A 27,058-nucleotide genomic window follows, 5' to 3' on the forward strand; every position below is an offset into this window, starting at 1 on the left:
TTGAAAATAAGAATTTACAATCTCCTGGGTACATTTAGAATTCTGGATAGATCTTCTAATTGAAATTTCTTTCTTTAACTCTATTTGCAATAGACATAAATCCTACTGTTACTCATACAAACAAATGTTCAGGTTGGGACAAGAAGTAAAATTCAGATAGATAAAGTAGCAATGATTTAGGTTATATAGTATGGCAACCTCAGCCTGATACCCAACTTCACATTTTGTGAGCTGCTTTAACTTTTAACCCTGAGTCAAGATCAGTTTTCTTTCCTAGTTTTTATACTACAGTAACTTCCTTCTGCATGACAGAAAGCAGGAATGACATTGTCCATAAATAATAAAACAATTGTATATATATTTATGTGTACAATTTGATTTGATTTGATGCTGCCTGACTCTAAATGATTCTTAATTATAAAAGTTTGGGCTTCTTTCTTTTTGTTGTTCTATTTCCTCTCCCATCTATCAGGATTACAACACAGAAATGCTAAAAATCAGTGGTGCAATTTCCCACCCAGTTTCCAGTAAAAAATAATAATAAAGAAATAGTCTTTTAGTTGGGACTTCATACGTACAATAGGAAACTGAAACAGAATCCTCATAAATGCTAAGCCCTGCTCTGTCTCCTGCAGCCATTGGCTACCTGAAAAGAATACTTCAAAAAAGTGTGGTTCAAGCAAGGCTACAAAATATTCTTCATTCCATATCTAAAGTCACATTGAAAGATTACCACAAAAACAATGAGATGCTTTCAGCATTAATACTGAGACATTTCTCTCAACCCTTCATTGGTTCCCAGCTGAAAGAATGATGCAACCTTTTTTTTTTTTTACAGCTCTTCCATATATTATAAAGTGCATTCCAGGAATGGCTATGTCATTCTTATCAACCAAACAAGATAGATCAGTAATTTATTTTCCTGCACTGCACAAGGATGGCTAAACTGAAGCTGTGATACTGAAAAGGAGACACTTGTGGTGTGAGATAGGATGTGAATTGGGGTTCACACATCTAGCTCATCATTAAGCTGCTTGACTGTTCTATTTCTGTATTTCCTTGGAAGAAAGATCCCTGTAAAGTAACTGAGATGTAATCCTGGGTCAACGCACAACTTTAAACCTCCTTTTCTCATTCATACAATAATGATTTTTCTCACCTGTAGAAGGATGATCATTGTCAGGAATGTGTAGAAACCTGCAAGAGCTGGAGCAAGGTAGTTGCCAGTTATGTCTGGGATGATAAATAAGGGGTGGGTGAGAAAACTTCCATTCCAAATACTTTGACCTGCATTCAAATACAAAATATTTCAGGGAGTTGTGAAGAGGGAGGCAAGCACATTAAAATAAAACATAACAGGATTGTATCCAACTATGTTGTTACACAGAGGACGCAGCATTTGATAGCATATGAATTCCCCTCCTCTTTTTCCTGTCCCTCCTCATTAATCCTCCCCTACCCCCACCCAAATTCAGAACAGGGCCTTCTGCAGGAATGATCTAACAAGATGCATAGAAGAGGGAAGAAATATCCTTTTGCACGAACAGAAATTCACTGGTGTAATGTGGTATGTAATCGACAAGGAATTGGTTCATTACTCTGTAATAATTCAATGTGAAAAGACCCCCCCTCCCACTTATTTTGTTGCAGCCATCTTGGGCTATTTGCTCCACAACTGTAAGCTGTAACAGCTAATTCCACTTCAAGCATTCGGATGTGGCACTAGTTTATAAGCCATTATCTAATGAACAGTTAAAAAACAAACTGTGCTGTTCTTAAGTGTACAAAATTGGATTTTGCATGAAACGAAACAGGAGGTTATTAATAGATATCAGCATCCAACTTTTTCATTAGAACGAGTTTCCATTTAAATGAAATACAATCAGAGTGTATTTAAGTGCAACATTAAAGCCTCAGGGAAAGAACACTGAAAAGCCAAGAAATAAAATGAAATCATTTTCTACCCATCTCCTTATAATGAAATGTATGTCAAAAAGAAATACTTGCAGGGGACTCCTGGGAAGTGTGAGGAAATAGATCAGGACATGTTTCCCAATTTTAAGGCGTACAAAGATTAAGACTAAACTTGTTTGCAATTTGCTTTTCCATCTTTGATCTATTTTTTTCTCTCCCTGAAAAAGGAAGACATACTGCGTTCCCATTCTATAAAACTGATCCAGCTGCGATCCTAGATTAAACCAAGACTATAACCTGAAATTCCCATTTTGTTAAAAATGAAATGAAAAGGAAAGGAAAACTGAACTGCTGCTTAGTTAGGACTCTTCATTTCTAGCTAGTTCAGCTCTTTTTGTCTGGCTAATTCAACAGATTACAGGCATGTCATCATGCCACTTTCCTCAAAGACTCTCACCACACAAAAGAAATTAAATGCTAAATCTTCCAGTGGAGCGTTTTGCAACTCACTTGCAGACTGACACTTAGAAATTGGGACACAATTATAGAAACATTTGCTTCTTCTGCCAAATATTTATTTGTAGAGTCTTGGTGGACTTGTTTTCATTAGAATTTGACATCTTTGCAAATCCTGGTCACATTAGGACACAATCTCTGCAATTGCTAAGAGAGCAATCTTTTCCTTTGCTTCTTATTGAAAGTGATTGGTACCATCTAGGGAATTTACAACAATGAATTATTAATTTTAGCAGTTAACTTTTTCTCTACATCCAAATTTCTATCCATATTGAATGGGCTTTAGTGCTGTTGTTTTCAAAGTGTTTCTTATAAGCTTATTATGGGCTCCACAGTGAAATGACTAGCAATGGCAGGCAAATAAATTCTTCAAGGCCGTTATGACTCTTTCCTTGTAATTTGCAGCCAGAGTCTTACTTTCAGTGCACAATAGGAAGGAAAAGAAGGAAAGGAGTCCACCAGAGTTTATTTTGCTAGTTATTGCTGACTATAGGGGGAGGTGCTCATCTTTGTTTCAAAGACATGAGCCAGTGCTGTTCAAAGACATTTCCGCAGTCATGTGACCAGCATTACATTGTGGAGCGCTGTTTCCTCTCTACCGAAGTGGTACCTATTTATCAATTTACATTTTGCATGCTTTCAAAATGCTAGGTGGGTAGAAACTAGTCGAAGAGGGCACTCATGCAATGCTCAGGTCTCAAACACAGGCTTTCTGCTTTCCAGCCGACAAGTTGAGTGTTTTAACTGCTGAGCCATTGTGCCATCTGAGTCATTGCACCCAATTCCACCCATTTTACAACAAAAAGAGTAATAGAAAAAAATAGAAAGAATAATAGCAAAACTCAAAAGGCCTAGTGCTGCATACAACCTGAGCACACATACACACCAAGATTATCCCACAGAATAAATGTAAACATTAAGCAACATTCCAGTATGGGCATAGAAATTTTAAGTTGGATAAACCAATTTGAAAAATTTGAAGGCCTTTATGATCTCAAGAGAAATTATGCTTTTCAAAAGTATTAGAGCAAATTAATTATCCCATTATTCCAAAAGATCATGTATTAAAATCCCTTGATTATTGGGGATAAAATGGTGGTTGGGTTTATATGTTATTGTGAAATCACTTTTTCTTTAGCATAGTATATTGGATAAGCCAAACACTGACCACATACATCATATTAATACTTAAATGATGGTTTGCAAAGCACAATAGATGGCTTTAACATTATTTATATTGTTAAAAATTAAGCAACAACATTAAGATATGCAGCATATGCAAATACAGGCTTAGATAATTTTAGATGAAATCTCTATGACTCTAAATCAGAGTTAGAAGAAAAATGCATCTTCCATCAATAGCAAATACTCTTTTTAACATTCGAGTAAACGTTTCTCTCTCTCAGTCTCTCCCCATCAAATTCTCATGGAATCCCAGCGTTCTAAAGAATACAGTTTGAACATCTGAGCTAAGCATCCTTTAGATTTTTTTCTCTTTCTCTATAAAAACTGTTCTTTTTTTCTTCTCTCTTTTTCTTATGGCAAAACATTTTTTTTAAAAAAGTTTTTTTTTAAAATGAGGAATTGTCTAAAGGTCTATAGCACACGGAGGCACAGTGGCAATGAGTTGGATTGTAAGTTGAAGAAGCTTCTTGCATGAGAAGCGAAATGTCTTCAAATAAAAACCAGAAAGTTCAGTTGCCTCTTGAAAAAGCACCTTTGGGATAAGAGAGTGGGCTTCCTCATTTCCAGATATACAAGTTCAGCTGGACTGGCAATAATAAATCTTTATTCGTTTTTAATGTTAAAGATATACCTGTATGGCCAGTAGAAATAACAGAATAACAGAGTTGGAAGGGACCTTGTAGGTCATCTAGTTCAAACCCCTGCTCAAGCAGGAGACCCTAAGCCATTTCTGATAAGGGGCTGTCCAGTCTCTTCTTGAAAGCCTCCAGTGATGAAGCACCCAAGTCACCTTACTGAACAAGAGGAAGAGCTGCAACCAAGCTAATGGTCAGATTTTTTAAAAATCTGATTCCGGGGCCAAAATATAAATTGAGTAAGCACTTTAGACATGACCCTCCCTAGTTTTCATAAAGATATAAGAGAGGAGAAGGAAAGTACATTCAGATGCCATTGCTATAATCTTATTATAAAGTAGTTAGCGGTCATACCATTAATGTCTTAATCTGGTCAATTTTGAGACGCTGATCATAATAGAGTTAATATCACTGGCTGCTATTGATTGCTACTTCTTAGGTTTTTTTCTACATGTGCTACCAGAGAGCCTCTCTTCCCTCTGTAAAAGGGCAGCATTGATCTTCTCACCTTTAGAAAAGTCCATCCAAGTGCACCATGTTACAAAAAGACTTTCACAAATAGTAGAATAGGTTTTTACCACTGTTCCATACCTAATGCTCCAATGAGACACATGACGAAGAGCAGTCCCACACAGAAGAATATATCCATGTTCATCTGTTGTTCTATCTTGCTGCGTTTGTAACGAGGACCTCTGTTATTCAACATAGCTTTGGTTTCGTGACCTTCCAGGTGTGCACATGCAGTAAGATAAAATGATCTTATGAATATAAAGAACTCAGGGATTAGGAAGAAACCAAATTTTAGATTTAAACTCTAGCCATGGAAACATACATTTTCATGGTAGTTTTGGGAATATATGTTTAAAGGATAGGCATATGCAAGAGCATTATTTCCAGAGATGTTGAGTCTCTTGCAACTTCAAAGGTTTTGGAAAGAATTGTATCTCACAGAGAATCTATTAATTTCTTTTCTGGAGGAAGCTCGCAGAAGCAAAGAAAGGTATCTAAAACCAAAATTCCTGCTCAAATTAAGATCCTGGAGAAATCCTGGAGAAAACAATGAGGTGTGCAGGTGTGTTGAAAAGGACATACTTTGAAGTTAAATCATCCTTGATTCAACCTGTGGACATATAATTCTTGGGCATATCAAAGGAAGTAATCTTAAAGAAAGTGAGGGATGGGTAGATTCAGAGAAATGGTCGAAAGAAAGAGAGAAGAATGTTCACATTTTGCTATGCATGACTGAAGGCCAAAATAGATTAAAAAAATACCAATGTCACAAAAATAACAGATTCATGAAAGAGATTAGGTAAAGGTAATGCACATATTGCACATAAGTGCTAGTCATTCCTGACTCTAGGGGGCAGTGCTCATCTCCATTTCAAAGCTCAGGAGCCAGCGCTGTTTGAAGACGTCTCTGTGGTCATGTGGCCAGCATGACTAAATGCCAAAGGTGAACAGAATGCTGTTACCTTCCCCCAAAGTGGTCCCTATTTTTCTACTTGCATTTTTACATGCTTTCGAACTGCTAGGTTGGCAGAAGCTGGGACAAGTAACGGGAGCTCGCTCCATTATGCGGCACTAGGGATTTGAACTGCTTAACTGTCGATCTTTCTGATTGTCAAGCTCAGCGCCTTAGCCACCGCATCTGCCATGGAAAAGATTATAGATGGATTATACAGAAAATATTACCAAATCCCAAAATCCCAAAATGAACATATTTATCTTTTTAGGGTGGATTCAAGCACTTCCTATTTGGAATAATAAGGCTGAGATTGGTACAAACACTTCCTCATCTATCTATAGATGTAATTTGAACTGCATTCTTGGCAACAGACTTCCAGTGGTAGATTGACATTGCAGAAAGCCAAGAAGATTGCATCAATATATCCCGAATTCCTAAAAATTTTAATGGTAAAACTGGAAAAGTTTTTAAATCTGCAAGTAAGAGGAACAGCTGTTAGACAGCACAGATAATTAGATGAAGCTGTAGTTTGATAGGGCTATTATATTCTTATTGCTGCTCATCAACCTGGATTTAGAAAGCTGAAAGGCTTTTTAAAAATATCTAGAAAATAAGTACATAAATAGTTTGACTTTTTTCTTTAAGAGAAAAAAGGAGGAGGATCAGATTAGGACTATAAAATTGTCCACAATGTGGAGAGAATGAATAGAGAACTATTTTAAACTGAACTTTAACAAAGTTTTTATTGCAGATTCTTTAATAATTACATATTTAAGGAAAGTTAAACATGCATATTTTTTTTAATTTCTTAATAGAACAGATGGCTGTAATGGATGTATTACTTACTTCTCTTAAATGTCATTTATTATTTTAAGGCAGATTACTAAATGGGCAGTTTCTAAATTTGGTTAACAAAATTAAAAATAAATGTCTTCAATCCTCTGAATAAGCAACACTTCTCCCAAATATAAGAAACAAATGCTAGCCAATAATTGCTATATGCTTTTACAATGGTCACTCCTTATTACATAATTTTAAAAAAAGACTGGAACAAAGCTCAATAATGCATTCAAGGTTCTATCATGGAATCTCACATAAGAAGACCTGAGCCAAGAAATCAAAACAATACTTTTAAAAATGTCTTTCCTGTCATAAAACTATAATCTTTGGTGATCTCCCTCTCAAGAGCTTTTCCGAGTAGTACTGAAATCCTTAAATTCAGAAGATTCTCTTCTGAGCTTGTGCAAGAATGTAAAAAAATAAAATAAAATCTGTGATATTCTGGCCATTTTTAAAAAAATGTACTGCATATATAACTTTTGTTTTTTTTAAATAAATTCTGCAATTGCCATCTGGGGATGCTGTTTCGGTGCTTCAGGGGCTATGCTGGATTAGTTCACTACGTGTTGGACAGCAATATTAATGGAAATTAACCATAAGCATTTGAATGAGTTTTCACATTCTGAAATAATTGGCTTAATAGAAATTGGCAATTGCTGCTCCATCATGTTCTGCTTGTGACTTTCTCAGCACCATCTGGCTAGCTACAATGGAAATCAGAGCAATTAGTTTAATGGATTTTTGATTTGATCCACTGATCAATTCATGAATTCTATCTCTGAACCCAATCCAGAGGCAACAGACATCATAGTCAACGGAGATGACTTCCTGAAATGAGAGTTCCTATAGAGCTCCCTGATGTGTGATAATCAGAGAAATGTATTTGATATCTAGGTTAATTCATGGACTATTACAGGAAGGGAAACAGGACTGATGACGGTTGCTGTAACTATTTATTGTTGCACATTTTATTTTGTGAAAGCTCTGGTACCAGGGACGTGTGGTCAGGGGAGGCAGGGGAGGCAGAGCTGCACCGCTCTCATCATGAATTTTTTTTAAAAAGGGAAAAGGTGCTGAGGAGCCTTCTGCACACGTGGTTGGGAATGGGAGTGCTCCGTGGTCCCCTTCATGTTGATTCAGGAGTCAGGAAGGAGGGGAATGGGACCACGTGTGCAGGAGGCTCCTCTAGCCTCAGCCTTACTTTACTTTATTTCGTATTTCTAGACCTCCCCCTCTCCCAAAAGGGACTCGGGGCTGTGTACAGTCACAGCCTCCCTCCTGCGCACGTCCCATTCCCCGCCTTCCTAAGTCAACATGAAGGGGACCGCGGAGCGTGAGCCGCGGTCCCGCAGAGCGCGCTCCGTGGTCCTGCAGAGCGTGCTCCGCGGTCCCCTTCATGTTGACTTAGGAAGGCGGGGAATGGGACGTGCGCAGGAGAGAGGCTGGAGCGATCACGGAGGAGGGATCGCGGAGCATGAGCCGCGGTCCCGTGTAGCGCGCTCCGCGGTCCCCTTCATGTTGACTCAGGAGTCAGGAAGGACGGGAATTCCCCTCCTTCCTGACTCCTGAGTCAACAGGAAGGGAATCGTGGAGCGTGAGCTGCGGTCCCGCGGAGCGTGCTCCGCGGTCCCCATGTTGACTTAGGAAGACGGGGAATGGGACGTGCGCAGGAGGGAGGCTGATGTGGTCCCATTCCCCTCCTTCCTGAGTCAACATGAAGGGGACCACGGCTCACGCTGATGACATCACCAGCCTCACCAGCCGTAAAGCTCACCGCACGTCACTGTCTGGTACGGTATATTGAGACCACATTATATGCTGAGCCTCACTTCCATGAAGACAACAAAGTTTTATTTTAGTGTCTTAAAAGAGTGCAGGGATGTGGGATGCTTCTAGATACTAATTTTCTTCTGCCTTTTGGGCTGATTGAATCTCAATCCGTTATTCAATGCTTTCTGCAAACCAGCTCCGGGGCATATCAGCAGACCTGCATCCCTTGTCCCATTTGGAAAGTTCATTTGCATTTTCTGTCCCTTGTTTCAGAGACATATGGGACCTGTTTCCCAGAGAATCATTCTTGTTTGTTGGCATGTGTTTCCCCTTTCCTTTTCATATCCCCAAGCTTTCAATTCCTTGCTAGCACTTTATTTAGCCTAGCAAGGAGAAAAGCGCTCAAGTGCAATTTTGTTTGCATGTGGTTCTCATGGGGGCTTGTTGCCTTGCAGCACTCAGGATTTGCTGGGATAACACACTTCACACATTATGCAAAAATGCCACTTTCGCAAGATTTACCATGATTCACAGACTCTACCATGGTGATCTGATTCCATGTGAAGAGGAGTTATTTGAAGCTTCCCTGCATTAATAGTTTCAATAGTGAGTCTTTCCTTGCAACGGCTTTAAAAGCAGGCAATTGGAAAAAAATGCCTTGCAATACAGTCAGCGGATGTACAAAAATATAGAAGAACAAGTATGTGAGCAGTGTGCCAGCATCTATGTGCGTGTGTGTGAAGAATACTAAGAATGCCATTGTTCCTCTTTCTCTGCAGGTAGAGCAACCTAATGGAGTTTTGGGGACAATGCATTCAGCAACTGGCTAGTTTAAAAAAAAAAAAGAGTAGGTGGCCAGCAATCTTTGGTCATAGCTGTCTACAACTGAAAAGCTACAGTTGTAGAGGCAACATCATATTGAATGTGCTTGACATTACTGATAATGAGAACAATGTGGAGAAATCATAGATAAGGTTTAAAGTCTGTTGGGGATTATTTGCAAATGGAAAGGCTGGTGGTTAGAGAAGTCCTTATTCACAATGAATATCAACCGGAGCCAAAAAAAATGCAGAGTACTTTAATGCCTTAAAACCTAATTAGATGGCCGACTGATTTCTAAGTAAATTTGACTGTTTCGCAGCTGCCAGAGTGACTTAATGAGAATCTACTAGTGCATGTTCTGGGTGAACATAAAGAAAGTCCAATAAGTTAGATCCAGCAGTGAATAATTTTAATGCTGTTTAGTTCTTCCCAAAGTGAATCTGAAGTACCAACAAAACAGCAGGCCAGAAAGAAACACAGGGTAAATTGGAATCTAATGGTTCCCATTTCAGGAAAAGTTGTAACCAAGGAATTTCATTACATAGGGTCTGTTTATTTAAAGCACCATGTATTTTCTGTGGTTTTTGTCTGGCTGCGCAACTAGGCATATTCAATCAGCGCGCTCAATGTCCCATGCATTAAGCAGCTCCACCTGATGGGATCTAGGAGGCATGCCTTTTCTGTTGCAACCCCTGCCATCTGGAGCACCATCCCAGATGCATTATTCCCCCATCTGAGTTCTTTCCACAAGACTTGGGTTAGAGAGTAGGTGATAGTCCTATATATTTGAATATTATTTGGAGCCTTGATGGTGCAGTGGTTAGAATAGAGTATAGCAGGGTAATTCTGCTGACAGCCAGGAGTTTAATTCAGATCAGCTCAATGTGGACTCACCTTCCCATCTTCTCAGGGTCAGTAAGATGAGGACCTAAATTGTTGGGGGCAATATGCTGACTTTGTAAACTGCTCACAGGGCCCTGCAAAGCACTATGGAGCAGCATATAAGTGCCACTGCGATTGCTAAGTGCTAGTTAATGGTTATTTTTATTCTGGCACTTGCCTTTTTATTGGTATTTGTATGGTTTTTTACTGTAATCTGTTCAGGGTTATTGTAGAGTTGGGTGGCCATACACATTTCTAATAAATACAATATGAAAACAAAACCAGTGTTATCATTGTGATATGAGGTTTCCACTTTTCCTTGCTCATGAGCAATTGGTATTGTGGGAACACCTCCGGCATCCAAGAATTTTTTTTTGAAAAGTGATTTACTAGGAAAATAAAAGTATTCCCAAGAGGTACTGCTAGGTTTATGCCTGAGTTCTTAAAGTAAAGAGCTGCTACAGCATTTAAAATGACAAGATAAGGATGGAAATTAGTTTCTTTCCTGAACCTCCTTCCTGAGTGATAGTTTTACTGTTATCAGCACAGCAACTGCAACAGTTTTACGCAAACTAAAAAAAGTGCATGCTGACATCCCAGTCAGAATCCAAGTTATTCAGAGCAAACCGGAATAAAATTTAAGCAGTTCTTGAGGACTTGGAATGAGGATTTTATATTCACAATATAAGGTGAAGACAACTCTTCAGATTAGTTAAGATTGCAACTTCCTCTTTTCCCACTCTAAGAATTTGAAGCGTTCCAGAACCCATTATTTTAAAAATCATTCTTGACAATGCATTCTTCTCTCTGTGTAGTATAACCATTCACCTATAGTCAGACACTAATGAAACACACCATGCACCTTTCTTCCCTTTCCCTTTTACACATCTTGATTAAGTGCTGCTTTTGTGGTGATCTTCAATAAGGATTCCTAAAGTAGCTTACAAAAACAGCACAATCCTCCTGCTCACAACCCTGTGAAGAGTGCCATCAAAGGCCACAATTTGGTTTCCTGTATTACTGTACAATGCAGCATTTCTTCTATTCTCAAATTATAAAGCTGCCCTTCAAGAAGCAAGATATAATTAGCCAAAGTGATGGATTAAGTAAGAATATATTTCTCAGACTAAACTACAAACGGTGACCCAGGCAGTTTTTGAGTTCTCTAAAATTATTGCTCAGATTAAAAAGTATCCAAAATAATGAAGAGTGGAAGCTGGCATAAAAAATTAATAGGAATTCATTTCTCAACTCAATGGTTTTCCCATTGAGTTGCAATGTATGGCTGTGAAAGTTGGACCATAAGAAAGGCTGAGTGCCAAAGAATTGAGGCCTTTGAATTATGGTGCTGGAGAAGATTCATGCTAGTCCCTTGGATTGCAAGGCAATCAAACCGGTCAGTTCTAGAGGAGATCAACCCTGACTGCTCTTTAGAAGACCAGATCCTGAAGATGAAACTCAAATACTTTGGCCACCTAATGAGAAGGAAGGATTCACTGGAGACAAGCCTAATGCTGGGAAAGATTGAGGGCAAAAAGAAGAGGATGACTGGGAATGAGGTGGCTGGATAGAGTCACCGAAGCAGTAGGCATGAGCTTAAATGGACTCCAGAGGATGTTAGAGGACAGGAAGGCCTGGAGGAACATTGTCCATGGGGTCGCAATGGGTCGGGCATGACTTCACAATTAACAACAACAACCTCAACTCTGCATTTTACAGAGAAAGTACCAGAGACAAAACAAATTTTACATTGCACAAAAAGTGCTGGGGAAAAGAATGTTTTGTGACCCTAGTATCAATCTGTAGCTGTATGAAAAATAAATCCAGTAATTACCTGCATAGATAACAATTCCTATTGCAACCTCTGTATTCCTTATTATGCAACCACGAAGAAGAAGGCTTTCATTGTCCAGTCCAATTCGTGTGCAATCAGGCTGTTCCCTGTAAAGAAGAAAGATGTGCATTGTTTTCTTCACATCTTTTTTTTTCTTGTTCTCTCAGTGCTAAATAATACACTACTAATGTCGTGACTGTGGGTGATTATGTTTTGAGGCTCACTGATGGTATAAAGTACTGCAGGGGGTCACTACCATGCTGCGGTTTCAAATCAGTGTTAAAAGGCTGAGAATTTACATTACAGAAAAGATGATTTCTCTGATGTCTTGAGCCCTAGGCTTCTACAGATCACCATGTAATGTTTTGACACAACACATTTTTTTTTTAAAAAATCACACAATACATTCTTTTAATGCAAGTGTTCAAAGATCTCGGAGGCTCTTCCTACCTTCTGTTGTACCAAAGTGTCAGCAGTGGAAATTCAATACATTGGGTATACATTTGCCAGCAGCATTTAAGAAAGGATGTCCTTGCCACTGCAGATAAATCTATGTACATGGTGAAACGCTCGCAGGCACTTGATTGGATTCTTCATACTTAATGCTCAAAGGCTGTTTTAAAGCAACCATCTGTCTTTTGTCTGAAAAAAGGCCTCAAAATGCTTCAGCTTTTTTCTATGACCCATCTTTCAAGTTTACCTTTGGAGGATTCTGAATGGAATGATTATCACAAATTCTCCTTCCTTGCGGTGGAATCTAAGGCGAGAGAAAGACTTTGGAGGGCCGCATAGAACATCACCACATTTCTGATAAATGTTGAAGCTGTTGAAGCTATCAGAACCCTGACACCCAGAAAAATTGGCTTTGCTAGACATTTCCAGCAAATTAATATTCAGGATTGGAGTAAATGAGGTTTTAACAGCAAGAAGGAATGCCATTTTGCTATTATTTTTGTTGTCTCTTTCTCACAGAGGAGAGGGGGGAGATGCCATGCAAGTGGGTTGGTCTGATTTATCTGTGGGGGATCTTTCCTTTCCTTTCCTTTCCTTTCCTTTCCTTTCCTGTCCTGTCCTGTCCTGTCCTGTCCTGTCCAAGTCAGTGCCTTATTTCTTTTACTTTACATCAGAAATTGGTAGAAAACTTCTCTACCAGTGTTTGACGATTGAATTTGGATGCTACAAATGACAGTTTGAGAGAGTTTGTGCAAACTATAGGTTGCTTCATTTTTTATGCCAATCTTTCTGTTAACTGCTATCTGTACATACTGCAAAATAATTATAGGAAAGGTTAGGGAATGGGTGATTGTAGTTACAGTTCTATGCATTGAATATTTGCTTTTAATGTAGGAAACCAATTTAATTTTCCACTAAAAAATGGAACAGATAAAGGATCAGCCTCAGACCCGATCAATAATAACATTCAACGAGGTCTCTCTCAATTTTAAAATACTTGGCTACAAAAAAAAAAAAAGATCCATAGAAACAAAATAATTACAGCCCATCTTCAGATGATCCCGATACTGGCATGCCATAAGGCAGTTTCTAGGAAGAGCAATCATGAGACACACCCAGCAGTGTTGATTTACATTTGCCACTGTTGGGAATTGACATTTGTTTGCATATTTAAATATTCTGGGCTCAGTAGTACTAGTTTCATATCACATGGGCTGTATAAATCCAATGACTCTTCATGAGTCAGAATAATTTAACTACAGATAGCTAACAACAAGAATATGTTCTGGATAACTTGCAGTGCTTAGATGGGGCAATATAGAAGAAGGCTGTATTAGTTCACTTTTAGAATATTGAAAACATTCAGTGCGCTATGGAATAATTTATCAGTACACTTCCCACTAGTTTTATATATCATGTTGGGATCTGGATAGATTAACCTGATTGGTGAATATATTTTTGGAAAGCTCATGGGCCTTCTTTAGTAATTCACCCATTGTAAATACAAAGAGCAGACAAGGTTGAATACCCAAGCCTCAGTTATCTTTTCCTGATATTGCTGTCAGGAAACAGCCAGACTGGCACAAATAAAGGATTGCATCCTTTGGAATGAAAATGATAGACTTCTGAATCTATGCAAGATGAATATGGTTACAGCTCTTCAGATATTTCTCATTATTAAAGGAAATTGAGGATGGAAATGGTTGAGGCAAATATTTCATTAATTATCCCCCACATTTGCATTTTTGGACAGCCTAAAGAGGACCTAAGAGGACTTTAAGTTGAAGGAAGCAGAACTTGCAGAAATGTGGCTGTTTATATAGTGTATCTGTTTGAAACGAAGTCACAAAATAGTCTTCTGAATTCCTAATTCCAACATAGGATGCACTGCAGAGCTCATGAGCTCATTCAAATTCTTTCTGAAGATGTCAGCTGCTCACCCTATAATAATCACACAAATTCATCTAATTCCATACTTAAACAATGACAATTGCTCCCACTTTATAAGGATACTGTGGTAGATGATAAAAGAAAATGTATTGTTAAAGTGCTAAAGCCAAACACAAAGTTCTCTGCAGAAGGACATCAGCAGTCTATTCAGTCCTAATCCTCACTGAAGAAGAATGAATGTAGCAAATATTGCTGAATATATTTATTTCTGGACTACTTGCATACTTGGGAGAGTACAATAATAGTTATATAAATTGTTCACAATATCTCAAAACATTTTGAGTAGAATACAATCATAACATAACATAACATAACATAACACAACACAACACAACACAACACAACATAACATAACATAACATAGTTATGGCATCATTTGCAAACTGCAGCAATGAAAAATAATAAAATGTGCTGTGAAATCATGACACATACATATTTTATTACTTTCCCCTTTTCTCTACTGGCTCTAATAATAGTGATTGAATGGTAAAAATAAAAACTGCAGTAACTTACATGTAACCTGTAAATCTATTGAGATCATTGTTAGGTTTTTCACAAATAATGATATTTTGGAATAATTCTGGCTCAAATTCCGTATTCTGTAAAGAAACAAACAAAACAAAATTAGTGATTTGTAATAGCAAATGGATATTTTTTAAACTGGTTTATAAGAGCTGTCCCAACATTTCTGCAATGGTTAGAAGTGATAATTGCATATTAATGTGGCATGAATGAATCTAAAATGTGGCCCCATCCAAGTACTTATTGTAATACAACAGTAGCTGAGTGAAGCCAATAAATTAATCCAACCTACCCCAAATTGGTACAATCTAGATTTATTGGACTCCAATGTCTATCATTACAAAGGCTGAAATCCAACATATCTGGAATGCAACATAATGGGAAAGATACAACACAGGCAAGGCAAGAAAATATTAAATCTGTAGCACTGAAAACAGAAATATTTAAAAATACTTTATGTTTGATGTCTCAGGGGTGTCAAACTTGATTTCATTAAGGGCCACATCAGGGTTGTACTTGACTTCAGGGGGCTGGGTGAGCGTGGCCAGGGTGGCCCATTCAAAATCACTTGGGAGCAAAAATGGAACTGGGGAGGATTGCATGCGGTCCTCCTGAGTTGTTTTCCCTGACAGAGACACCATGGGCTAGTCCTTTGCTGTTTCCAGGGCGGGCCCATGGGCCAGATCTAAGCATCCCATGAGCCGGATCCACCCCGTGAGCCTTGAGTTTGACACCCCTGGTCTAGATGATGCTGACTTCATTTATTTGTGTTTAACCATTAAGGTGCCATTAATGTGTTTGAGAAATCACTCTATAATTTAAATAATATAATTTTTCCAAGATTAAAAATTCCACAAATGGCTTTATATATAAAATGGATAAAAGGAAATATTAATTATACTGCTTCTGAAAATATATTAATGTGGGAACAGAGATATTAAAATATCTATTATTTTTGGCCAATCAGGCTTAAATTTGAAGTAAGACTAACATTTATTATCAATTTTTCATATCCCACTAAATTTCACATCCCAAAATGCACATGTATATTAACATTTCCAGTGGGTGGATGAAGCGTTAGTTTTCTCCTGAAGTAAGTGATTTTAAATTGGACTTAGTTCACCCAAGTCCTTTCAATGCATTTGAATAAAAACACAGTGCCACATATGCCTCTATATAGGGGTGAAGTGTTGCTAAGTTTATTTCTATGTGATAAAGTTGCAAGTCACTTCTTTCTATATCTTTTTTTTATTTACCGTATTCTTACTTCACTTTTTTCTTTCTTTTTTCTGATTTTACTTTTCCTTCACAATTTTCATCTCCCTCTGTCTGTCTGTCTGTCTGTCTTTCTCTCTCTCTCTTACTATTATAAATAAAATAGTTATTTTAAAAAATATTCTGATGAAAACTGAGCGAAGGTGCAAGGAAATGTTACATATTGGTAAAAAGTCACTGCTTGCCTGCTGAATTTTTTAAAACTGGTAGTCACAACATTCTCTTTAAATTATATTTCTGGACCATTAATGGCTTGCTTGAAAATAATGACTGTGTCTTGGTTAGGGGCAATCTTAGAACCTCATTCTGAGGCTGTACACACTAATATAACCAATCAATCGATCTGCACAGGGTGGATGACCATCTGACAGTACAGCCTGCAAGCTGGCTCATCATTTTGGAGCACAATAAATCACCTGTTTTTTCACCCCCACCCCCAACTGTAGCCTTGTCAAGCATCTGACAGTCTACACAAAAGTGCTGACAGGCTGGGAGTTTCTGTGAAGGTCTGGAGTAGAGCATGCCCCTTCCTGTGCTGACAAAACTTCAAAACCTATGTTTCAAAACCCAGCTTTTATATAAGATTAATGTATCATTTCAGCAGCTGATATGTTATAAAGATTACTTTTCTCCTCTCTTCTACTAATCATTATAACTTGGAAGAAGAATCTGAGGCTGTCTCACAAGCCCTCCATACCGCGCTTCCTTAGAAGAGTCCCGAGGAACCGTGAATCCTGCTCCTGAAATGGTCCCATCTTCGTGCATTTGGCAAACAATGGCGGATATAAATGATTTCCTAAGTGTTTAGGGCTTATGCTCTTATCTTGCTGCACTCTATATCGGTTTTAAAAATCAGTGGCTTAGAAAACTGTTCCAGACACGTAAAATTCAGGGATAAAAAAAAAGGGGGGGTTATATTTAATTATTTAATTTTCTAGTCTTGACTGAAAATAATCAATAGTTTCAAATCCTGAAACATACTGAAAATGTCTCTCTCCATATTTGAAGCCTGGGACCCTTGCATCCTTCCTTCACTAAAGGAGGTGGTGGCCCTGTTCCACCAAAAAAAGAGAGAGGGAAGTTGCTTACCTGATGGGAGAAGCCTTTCACAACTTGTCTTTGTTTAAGGTTGGTCTCACCATCAAGATTTGCTGTCTCCAAATAACAGATCCTGTTCTGATCAGAGGAGTAGAGCAGCAGAATATCAGCAGGAATGACCTCATTGCATTGCACCTGCACAAAGTCTCCCACTTGAACATCTTTCCAGCACTTCTCAATGTAGGTGTGTTGGCTCCTGTTATGAGAAGATGCACCATCAGTTAACAACCTGTGACTGCCCTATCAATGCACAGAGCACCTCTTTTCTTTAGGGCACAGGAAAGCATTGTGAAAGACATTTTTTAATGCAAGTGGATTAATGGGAAAAGCAGATTATCCATCCATCCATCCAATTTGGCCATCTATTTCAACAAATGATTCTGGGTGGAAAAAGAATCTTAAAATATATTAAAAAAACAATTGCTAAGATAAATATAGAAAGTGAATCATATCAACTTTCATAAGCAACCAGATGCTTTGAAAGTTGTTATTACATCATTGATAGCTCTACTCAGGGAGATTCCTTTAAGTTCATATTTTTAAGTTCAAGTGGATCAATAAGTTATCAAGTAGTTTTAAGACAAATCTACAAAAATGTTTAGTTAATCTATGTTGTCATATAATGGTAAAACTGGACTAAAATTTCAGGCGTATTTTTTTTCCTTAGGTCAACAGGGTAGTAACATTTTAAAACAGATTACTGCTAATAAATATTAAAAAAAACATTTGAGTTATTGCAAAAATGCTTTGGGTTGCCTTAAGCTGTAGGATGGCAGTGTATAAAATTAAATAGCTTTTGTTTTCACAAATGCAGTCAAAACACATTAGCATCATCTAGCACTCTTAAATTATCTTCAACACTGAAAAGTGTTCCCACGTTACTTATTTAGATTTGTTACAGCTGCTTCAGTCTTCTCTCTATATGTATTATAAAATATTTATCTTTAGTTTTTGCAGCAACCATTCCTTTATATGGATTTTTCCTTATTGACAGGATTTTTTCATGTACATTTCTATCATAGATTATTTTTTCATCCATTCCACTACCATAGTTCTGTGATAATGTGTAATAGCTTATTTTTCACTCTGTTTCAAATGACTCCCATATCTTTTTAAAAAATGTCCATTGGCCATTTATTCAATTAATTTACTAATGCTTTTTCAACAGAACTCATACATCTTCTTTTTGTACTCATTATATTTTTTGTTTCTTTTTCTTTTTCCCTCCACTTTTGTTTAACCCATGTTTCTAGTTTCCACCAAATTCTGTTTTTCCAGCTTTGGATTTTCTTTTTCCTGCATTGGTCCCCCAGCAGCAAGATTCCTAGCTACATCAAGGACACCATCCAACACTGTGTATCGTCTTCACTTTATCTTGTTATCTATCCAGTTTTTAAAAAATGTGTTCTTGCCTTTGCGTTGTTGTTCAAATGACTACCCAATTCCAATAAATATTATTGCTGTCTGATAGCAATGCTTGCTTGTTTTAGTGGGCTGTTTGGATGACCTTCTTTACTTGGTTGACTCTACCTGGAGAATACACTGGCATACACTTCCAGTACTTTTTGCTCATCCTTCTCAGGAATGCTCCATTCTCCCAACCACAATGACTCAGGATAACAGGACTTAACAGTTCATTATGCTCACATAGCAGCAATAGGAATAGCACTTAGACTTATATACCGATTCATAGTGCTTTTACAGCCCTCTAAGTCATTTACAGAGTCAGCATATTGCCCCCAACAATCTGGGTCCCCATTTTACACATCTCGGAAGGATGGAAGGCTGAGTCAACCTTGAGCCGGTGGGATTTGAACTGCCAAACTGCAGCTAGGAGTCAGCTGAAGTACCTGCAGTACTGCACTCTAACCACTGCGCCACTCGGCTCTTTATATATTCACATACTTTATTCATTCTCTCAGTCCTTTGAAAATGATAAAATCAGTCATGCTTTCAGATTTACATTTATTCTTTTGACATGCATATGTATGAATCATTTTATACTTAAAACACGTATTTTTTCTTAAAATAGAAGGTAACCATAGATCCCCATTCTCATTCTCTCTTGGGTTTCTGAAAGGCCCAGTCATGTTATTTGCATTCTTATTCCTACCAGCTATTCATGTCACCTAACAGAATGATGTTTTACCCAGATAACATTCATTCAGAATGCTGCATTGTTTCTCCCAAGATGGTTCTCCAGTTCTTCTATAATCCCCATTCACTGGAGTTTAATTTGCTACTGTATGGATTCCTGTTTTTATATGCAACCCTCAACAATTAATATATTTTAGCACTTCATTCCTAATTAAGCCTGTTCTTTCCCCCATTCATGTATAAATCAACTCCATTTCAATAAAAACCGTTCAATTTTTATTTGGAACTATTACAAATTTCCCTTTCCTTGTAGTTTCACACTGTATATACACACAATATTCTTTCATTCTTTCATTTTATTTGTTAATGCATTGCATAGACTTTGATGTTCAGCCTCTTACATTCCAAGTCGCAAACTTTTATATGCGATGATCTACATCACATGGAGTCATAGTTATTGGCCTTTGTTGGTCATCATGGTCTTGGTTGCCTGAGACTTTCACATAATGCTTTTGAATAAGAGAAGGAAAGAGTAATTAGTCATAATCATGCCTGGCCACATACAGCATTTCATGCCAATTATAAAGCATGATAGTGATTAGTTTTGGTATACTCTGCTCAAGAATGTTTATGCTATCCTATGCAAATGAGGGCACCTAATCAATTGTGGCTTGGAAGGCAGCATGCTATTGCCTGGTAGAGCAGTGGTTAGAATGCAGTGTTGCAGGCAAACTCAGGTTGACTCAGCCTTCATTCCTTCTGAGGTTAGTGAAATGAGAACTCAGATTGTTGGGGACCATATGCAAATAATACTAACATTATAAGCCATCTAGAGCAGTAGTTCTCAACCTTCCCATTGCTGCGACCCTTTAATACAGTTCCATATGTTGTGGTGACCCCACAACCATAAAATTGGTGTCTCGGTTCCTAAGACCATTGAAAATATGTTTTCTGATGGTCTTAGGCGACCCCTGTAAAAGCGTCGTTCAACCCCCAAAGGGGTCCCGACCCACAGGTTGAGAACCACTGATCTAGAGAATGCTGTAAAGCACTATGGAACAATATATAAGTTCCAAATGCTATTGTTATGACCCTGAATCCATCAATTAGGAAATATATATGGTGTACTGACATATTCTGGATATAATCTTTTGACTGTTTACCGAAACCCCTCCAAGCTGATTAATTGAAACTGGCATTTTAAACTGAGTGTACCAGGTAGCAAGTAAATATTCTTTAAGACGGCTTTCTACAATGAGGGTAACTAATGAATTGAGGACATGTGAGTATTTATAAGAGAAGAAACACTTGGAGAAAAGCTTTTAATTCTTCATGATAGACGAGAGAGAAAGAACTGTGTTCATGGATTGTATGGGCCTTCATATATTCAACACCAGCAATTGGAATTGTATTTAAGGTAAAGGTAAAGGTTCCCCTCGGACATATGTGCCCGGCTCTAGGGGGTGGTGCTCATCTCCGTTTCTTAGCTGAAGAGCCAGCGCTGTCTGAAGACGTCTCCCTGTCATGTGGCTAGCATGACTAAACCCTGAAGGCGCACGGGACACTGTTACCTTGCCAACAAAGGTGATTGCTATTTTTCTACTTGCATTTTTACATGCTTTTGAACTGCTAGGTTGGCAGAAGCTGGGACAAGTAACGGGAACTCACTCCGTTACGCGGCATTAGGGATTCGAACCGCCAAACTGCCAACCTTTTTGATCGACATGCTCAGTGTCTTAGCCACTGAGCCACCATGTCCCCTTACTTGTATTTGGGAATCTAAATTACTTGTATTTGGGAGTCCATAACTAACCAAAGAGGTTAAAGACAAAGTAGGTTCCATGTGGTAGGAAACAATTTGGATGCCATATTGTTACTATCTGAAATCTCCAAACTGCTTCAAGAGAAGTTCCATCTACTGTGCACCATGGTAATCTAAAACAGTTTTTTTTTCCAATGCAGAAGTCATTATCATTGGGCCAGTTCTGTGATTGAAAAAGTTCGGCCATCTAAGATAACAAAGTATGTTTCATGTCCAGATGCCAAATTGGTATTCTGAGAGAAGATTAAATCTAATAGCACCCTAAACTCTATATCGACTTCCAAATGAGAAAACATTTAGCACTAGTTCCCTGGTCAAATAAAACATTTATTTACATTTCAATTATATTTCTCCAATTCTTTACTGATTTTAGACACTTTCTGGGCATTTTCTGCAATCAAATAGATGGAAAGGAGAAATGTAATCTATATATTAGCTGGCAGAATTTTCGAACTTTCAGAATTTGTACAACTTCAGTTTATTTCTTAGATTTTTTTAGATTTTTAGATTTTAGATTTTTTAGATTTTAGAGTTAGCCTAATAAAGTTTTGGATTTCTCATGATAAACCCAACTGCTTTTGTTTTATACCAAAACACCAGGGACAATTTACATTAACCATTGGAATGATTACCCTGACATTTTCAGGCCAATAGAGAGCAAAAGTCTCCAATGTTGCTTTCTAGAAACAGTCTACCATATAAGAATGAAACTGTAGCTTCTAATTCTCTAATATTCTATTAGGAAAAAAAATATAATTCTAAAGCCTTCTCCCAGTGAAAATAACAATCCAGGACAACCCAATTATGTGTTAAAAAGATGACCAGATTAAAATGATTTTATAATCTTCATTGAGGAATGCAGCCTTGCCCCTCATGAATTCAACTTCCTTTATTACCTTCCTTTCTCAGGATCAGTTGTGAACAGACCATAATTGATCTAGCCTGCACAATGCATGAAGCCAGAAGCTACATGTTTAGCAGAATGGCTGAGTTCAGAGTGGATATTGTATATTAAGATCAAATGAAATCATATTATGTTTAGTTTGATATATATATTTCAACACGAAGCTTCCATAAAACTCTCTACATGCTGTTTTGGTAGTGGTTACCATTACGCTACACCCAACAATAATACTGATTCCTTTTAAAGCCACCAAATCCTAGCAAATTATTTTGAGTTTTGTTGGAAATAGAGGTAGATAGTGTAGAGAACTACGGTATGTCCTGGTTTTCATTTTATGGCTATTTTATTTTAGGGCATGTACTTTTTGTTCCATCTGGCTTCTTTAATTTTGCTTCTTGTGTTTTCAAGCAATTCACAGTGTCTCAAAGCTAAAAATGTTTAATAGGAAATGAAGATGGTGATTGCCTATAGAGTAGTTCTCATACTGGAGTGAGTGGATGCCATGTATTTTATATCCATAATTTGATTGTTCCCAACCTTGATTTATGAAAGAGGGTTGGATCTACTTTGGATTCAATGCATTTTGCCCAAGTCCAGTCAGACTTAAATAAACAACTCCCCCTTTCTTTTCCCCCAAAAGAATTGATCATTTAGAACTGTGTACAGAAAGCACAGATCATACTAGCCTGATTTTCTTTATATTCCTTGCAGTCTTGCTTTGGATATGTGGCAAAAGATTGCCCATCAATGCTAAATTTTCTCCTTCTCCCAGATGACTGAATAGCACAACCAGTAGGAATTTGTGAAGACAATTTAAATCCAGTCTAACAGTACCAACACTGTGAAGTGTTGCTAGCATTCCCTTTTTCTATGTAAAAATCAAAATGAGTGTGATGTCTTCAGGAACAGTTTGATCATGTGCTAAGATGTGCAAGAAATCTTCTATAAATATGTACATTCAAACATTCATTATCTATTGGGAGAATGCCTTTTCTCCAAAACCTACATTATACAAAACACTGGAACCAAAAGGTGTGGCCTAGGCAATGATTGAAGAGGCACCTGGCTTTTCCAATAATGGAATTGCATGTAAATGGAAGTTTTGGCAAGAAGAAGCAAGAGCCTCTCTCCCTGACAAATATTGTACCTCCATTAATTCATTGCCTGGAGTTATTTCAGTGTTGCAGCATGTTTATTAATAACATTATGCAAATCAATTCCATTTAAGATGAAGCCTTGGTTAGCCTTTTGCAAGGCAAAATTTCAAGATCAGCTGAAGATGAACATGGTATTAGGACATTTCTTAAGAGAAATCTCACAACAGCCTATGAAGTTTTTTCTAGGAACTAGTTGAAACTGTGTAAAATAAGCCCAAATACTTCACAGTGTTAGATATAAATAGTAAGAAACCGGTCACTTAACGAGGAAAATGGGCAGCATTAAAATTTAATAAATAATAAAATAAAATACTTCCTCATTTGGTGCCGTGATGTTAGGCCTCAGGTTTTTTGTTTATAAGGAAGAATGACCAGAAGCAAAACTGAAGTAAACCTTTTTAAAATAAGAGCAATGTTGAAATGATCTTAAGAAGATTATAGAAGAACTTTCATTAGAAGCATCAGCCAGGAACACTTCAAAATAAGAAATCATATGTAAGACGAATCCAACTGGCATTCTATGAATCCCAATTCATACTATTGTAGAAGTGTGTGAAAAATTCTTGTATTCTAAACAGATCCTGGATATGTGAACATGTATGTAAGTTATGGGAAGCATAGTTTAAATATGTTATCAATATCTTTAAACCTGACCTGATAGAGTACTGCTAAAAACAATTATAAAGGATCTCATCCATTTTACAAACTTTCAACTTTTTATCACACATTTTCCTTGTAGCCAATATAATTAATTTTTAAGAAAAATAATGATTTGATATATGCTTTTGTCATCTGAAATTGAAAAAAAAATTAAATTCAAGGTGTTCTGATACATCAAGGCAATTAAGATGTTCTGATGCACCCATAACACATATCTCTACGGAAATGTTGAAGGACAACAATATAGAAAATTCCAAGTGACTACCATCTGGAGATATGGAAAGTTCCAAGTGGCATTGGAAGTTCCAAATTAAGTGCCCCTGTCCAACTAGCCAAAATGCGTTACGTGCCTTAGGGAAAGCAGTTCCCATCTACTAGTTCAGCTTCCTCTCATTTTGAGTTTAGGTCACAGCCCTGAGGCAAATCTGAGTAAGGGGAATCATCAAAATTTGTTGCCACTGAAGAAAATATTCATTTTACTCTTCTCTTATGTGGCAAGGAAGCAGAGATCTTGTCTAATAGTATAGTATTCAAATATACACCTGTACACTTTAATTTCCTAGACTTTTATCTGAAATTAAGTTCCATACTGATGCCAACTTGCTGTTTGGATGACAAATAGTAACAAAGAATGTTCCACCCATAGCTGGACATCACGACAGGCCACTGTTTGGATATAATAACCTTAAAAAGAAATAAAGCCTTTATGGTAAATGTGCATGGAAATGCTTTCCCATCCTTACTTAAAATATATCAGAAATTGGCCTGTTAGCCAAAAAGAGAATCCTGTGGCATGCTATAGAGACCGGGAAGCCTAGGAAAAGATGTGGAATGTAGTGTGTTAATCTAAATTTAAAGCAGGGTATAGAGATGAAGATAGAGATATGTGGCTAAATTCTCCATTCACTTCTCCATTCTTTAGAAGCTGAAGAATAAAGTACAGATAATTAAAAAAAAACTTTTTTCCTATTCCTAAGAGCACTAATAAGGACAATGATATGGATCTGTGCCACTAAAAGGACCTAATTTAGATATCATTACTTCAGGATCCATACCTAAAGATGATATGTTCCTCATATGGTTCAGTGGTTCACTCACACAAATTTAATTCCAACTTTTCTTCTTGATTCTTCATAGTTTACCGATAAAATAGATAGATGACAACTAAACTTGGGAAAAAAATCTCAATTGCTGTCTGTAAGGCAGCATAAGAAACTTTTATGGGTTTGAATTCTGGTAGGTAAAGTACTGTTGTGTGACTCATCATTGGCCTTGCTTTGTGTGGATGACAAAGTATGGTGATGGAGGAAGTGAGAGAAGGAATTGTAATACCAAAAGGATAAAGGAAGGAGGAGAAGGAAACTGTGAGGCCTTAGGGATAGCTCTGGTGGTTGGTTTGTGGTTTGATTGTGGTGTCTGGGCCAATGTCCCCATGCAAATTTTTAGCTTCCTCTATAGTTCTCCTTTAGGCCAATAAATTATGAACAGAAATATAATAATAAACTAAATACTAACAATAATTTTATGTTAAATTACCTTTACAAAGGTTGTAAGAAAAGAAACATGATTATCAAGACTTGACAGTTCAGTAAATGATGACAGCAGCACGGGTGTCATTTTTCAAAAACCAAGAGATGAACTACTCAAAGTATTACAGAACTACTCAAAGTATTACAGAACTACTCAAAGTACACATATTTTGCTCACTGTTCTGATTTTACCTAACTATTTATAGGTTCTGATTAGCAACCTGACTAGTAATATAAAAGGGTCGCTATGTATATGACAGCGGTGAAAAAACCAGAAAAACAAAACAAAACATATTGGGAATCATTCAGAAAGGATCAAAAACTGAAATTGCCAAAACTAGAAACTCAATTCTTGGCTATTGTCTTCGCGATGAACACTACATCTCTACGATATGTCACATAAGTTTAGTTTGAAATAGAGAAAAAAGCAGAAGAAAGCAACCTGGGTGGGATTACTAGAAAAAATTTCTCTCTTCTGCAATACTAAAATATTTGTTTTAGTTAGTTTAATTTTAGCTAGATTATTTAAACCAAATTAGCATTAGTAGTAAATAATATTGGATAATATTTGAAGGCTCATTAAAGTTGCTTCTGAAACCTCCCCAAACTGCATCCCAGAACGTATTTACCTGCTGTACACTAGGCAGCCCATGCTATTGATCTCCTTGTCCAGCTTGTATCTCCGGAAGTCTTCCCAAGCATCTTTAAGAGCAGTGATGGCCATTATAACACAGACGGGCAATACAGATATTCCTGGCTCAAAAACATTGACTACTGGCACAAAATTAAGAACAACGATGGCCACAAAATATATATTGGCAAAGCGGCGAAACTGTTCAAAAACATTTTTAGGGATAAAAGACAAGAATGTGTATCGGGTGGTCTTGATTTTGTTGCCTGCATAATGTCTATTTGGTTTTTCTTTCCACTTGGCTTCAAAGGGCAAGTTCGACAGCACAACTCGTGTAGTTTCTTCATTCTTTCCCCCATTCCTCCTTGTCACAGATTCCACACTCTCCGACTCTGAGACAACGCTCTGGCAGCACAGCCTTCTGAACCAATGTATATCCTGTAGGAATGTTACTGAGCACATTTCCTCGACATCTTCCTGCCCCTTTAAAGCTACACTTAAAGAATTAAAACACAAACTATCCCAGTTGTTTTCTTCCAGGGAGAAGTGTCAGGCTGAATTTAATTGAGCCAACTGCTTTTGCTTGCTTTAGTCAACACCTGTTGAAACACAGAGGTGTCCTCCTTCTGCAAACCAGTTTTGCTGCCATCAAAAAGAGTGCTCCTGGGTCCTAGTGCCTGCCTTGCTGCCAATCTGGATTTTTTCCCTTCTCGGCTGTACAATGAGACCGAAACTTTCTGAACAGTATAAAATAGAAGATAGACGTTTACTGGCCTCTTACTTGAATCTCGGATATGTATGAATTATAGGGCCTTTATAATTTTAAATACTTGAAATTTAAAACAACAACTTCAAGCAATCACATTTCTCTGCATGGAAATTATATGCGGAGAAACTTGTCTGTACACTGTTTTCCATAATTTGTATGCCAGTCTCCAAAACGCTTGCATCTCCAGCTGTCTGCACTGTCAAAAAAATATTGAAAGCAATGTCTAAAGGAGTGGATGTATATTTTATGTGATGCAAAGAGAAGTATCTGTAGAATGGCTTCACACATCACCCTAAACCAATTTTTAACTATTGGTTATTAAAGAAAG

At 37.4% G+C, this 27,058-nt stretch overlaps 1 protein-coding gene across 2 annotated transcripts in view; it reads right to left on the reverse strand.

Moving 5' to 3' along the window:
• The window catches only part of ATP10B (ATPase phospholipid transporting 10B (putative)), a 56,497-nt gene extending 29,982 nt beyond the window's left edge, over positions 1 to 26,515 (reverse strand). For both annotated transcript variants that reach the window (XM_081939294.1, XM_081939293.1), the window contains exons 1-6: positions 25,960 to 26,515; positions 17,153 to 17,357; positions 14,780 to 14,865; positions 11,864 to 11,970; positions 4,842 to 4,973; positions 1,160 to 1,287 (exon numbers count right to left, since the gene is read on the reverse strand). In XM_081939294.1, coding sequence (XP_081795420.1) covers positions 1,160 to 1,287; positions 4,842 to 4,973; positions 11,864 to 11,970; positions 14,780 to 14,865; positions 17,153 to 17,357; positions 25,960 to 26,423 — 1,122 coding nt within the window. In that variant the 5' untranslated portion in view covers positions 26,424 to 26,515. The remainder of the gene's footprint in view (positions 1 to 1,159; positions 1,288 to 4,841; positions 4,974 to 11,863; positions 11,971 to 14,779; positions 14,866 to 17,152; positions 17,358 to 25,959) is intronic.
• Positions 26,516 to 27,058: the final 543 nt, after the last annotated feature.

The sequence above is a fragment of the Natrix helvetica genome, assembly GCF_964273705.1.
Source record: "Natrix helvetica genome assembly, chromosome: 1".
NCBI lineage: Eukaryota > Metazoa > Chordata > Lepidosauria > Squamata > Natricidae > Natrix > Natrix helvetica.